Consider the following 1,805-nt stretch of genomic DNA (forward strand, 5'->3'; position numbering starts at 1 on the left):
AAACACAAAATTTAAGATAACAAAAACAGGTTTTGATGATACAAATCATCTAATTTTACCATTGGAATCAGTGCCTCTGAATTGTACAAGAAACATTAACAATTCAACATAATCCATTTTTGTGTTGCACAGTGTTAAAGATCCAGCTCACTTCACCCAAAACTCCTGAAGAGGATTGCAAAAGTTAAAACTGATGTATTATACCAGGTATATTCCAGTGGAATCCTCTGTTGCCTTAGAACTACATAACATCATTATGTTACCCTCAGTATTAATTAAATGCATTTGACCTATAACATTGTAGAAATTCCTCCTTTGCCTTTTGAAATGCATCTCTTTGCTGTAAACAACTAAGAATATCCCCCAACAACTTTCTTCTTCATTCCTCGCAGGCAACACGTCAAGGCTATGACAAGGGAAAATGAGACAATCGTATCAGAATTCATTTTAGTGGGGCTCTCAGATCACCCCAGAGCTCAGGCTGCGCTCTTCTGGCTGCTTCTGCTCGTCTACTCCCTCACTCTTTTGGGCAACGGTCTCATGGTGGTGGTCATTATTGTTGACTCCCACCTCCACACCCCAATGTATTTCTTCCTCAGCAACCTCTCTGTAATAGACATTTTCTACACTTCAAGTAGTGTACCCAAAGTGCTAAACAACTGCTTAACTTACAGGGCTACTATATCTGTCCTAAGTTGTTTGACCCAGATGTACACTGGTCTCTTTCTTGGAATAACGGAGTGCTTTCTTTTGGCTGTCATGGCTTATGACCGCTTTGCCGCCGTCTGCCACCCTCTTCATTATACCTTAATCATGAGCCACAGGCTCTGCATCAGTTTGGTGGCCTCATCTTGGATTGGTGCTTTTCTGCTAACAGTGATCCCTATATTCTTCATGCCAATCCAATTCTGTGGTCCTAATATCATCAATCACTTTTCATGTGAAGCCTCGGCTGTCTACAAATTGGGGTGTTCCAATGTACGCATCAATGAGATCTTCACAATTGCTCGTGGAATTCCTGTTCTAGTAATGCCCTTCACTTTCATCATGGTGACTTACATTCGTATTGGCATGGCGGTACTGAAGATTCGCTCAGGACAGGGTCGAAGCAAAGCATTCTCCACCTGTGGCTCTCATCTCATTGTAGTCAGCATTTTCTATGGCTCAGCCATGTCCATGTACCTTCGACCTCAGAGCAAATCATCTTCAGACCGAGATAAGTTGATTTCTCTGTTCTATGGGGTGGTGACCCCTATGCTCAATCCCCTAATTTACAGCCTACGGAACAAGGATGTAAAGGGTGCAATATTTAGAGTGATTGGGAAGAAAATGTCTGAATGAAATTATTCTTTGCCAGACATTGTGTGACAGAAGCTCTTGTCCTTTAAATCTACCCCTGCAATGGTGTTCTCATGCATTTTACCATCTTACACCTTCCCTTTCTTTCTAGTGTCATCTTCTAAACTTGTTCCTTAAATAAAATGTTTTACCTTGCCTGTGCTCCTTCAAACTGTTTTATGGACCATTCTTGCATTCTGTAGCTTGCTGGGGATGTATTTTCTTCAGATATTTTAGAAGGCCATGCACAAATGAAAACAGATAAAAGGTGTGGACGCATGTGACACTTCAGACAATATGAAAAGGACTATTAAATTTCATCTTATGTGAAGTTCAAGGTAAATTTGTATGTTCCTGTTTGGGAAAACTTCTGAAGAAGATCAAGGAAAGTTTGAAGAGTTTTGATGACTAACCAAAGTTCTTTCTGGCAAGGTGTGAGGTGTACATTACTAGACTAAATTTTTCCT

The 1,805-nt window shown here is 40.5% G+C and overlaps 1 protein-coding gene across 1 annotated transcript; it reads left to right on the forward strand.

Moving 5' to 3' along the window:
- The first annotated feature begins 408 nt into the window (after positions 1 to 408).
- LOC136641605 (olfactory receptor 13H1-like) lies at positions 409 to 1,341 on the forward strand. Its single transcript, XM_066617548.1, has one exon. It carries the CDS (start codon positions 409 to 411, stop codon positions 1,339 to 1,341), a length of 933 nt encoding a protein of 310 aa, XP_066473645.1.
- The last annotated feature ends 464 nt before the right edge of the window (positions 1,342 to 1,805 follow it).

Source organism: Tiliqua scincoides, chromosome 2 (assembly GCF_035046505.1).
Source record: "Tiliqua scincoides isolate rTilSci1 chromosome 2, rTilSci1.hap2, whole genome shotgun sequence".
NCBI lineage: Eukaryota > Metazoa > Chordata > Lepidosauria > Squamata > Scincidae > Tiliqua > Tiliqua scincoides.

Excerpts from the sequence above, each read along its gene's own strand:
- LOC136641605 (XM_066617548.1), top strand. The coding sequence starts at position 409 with ATGACAAGGGAAAATGAGACAATCGTATCAGAATTCATTTTAGTGGGG.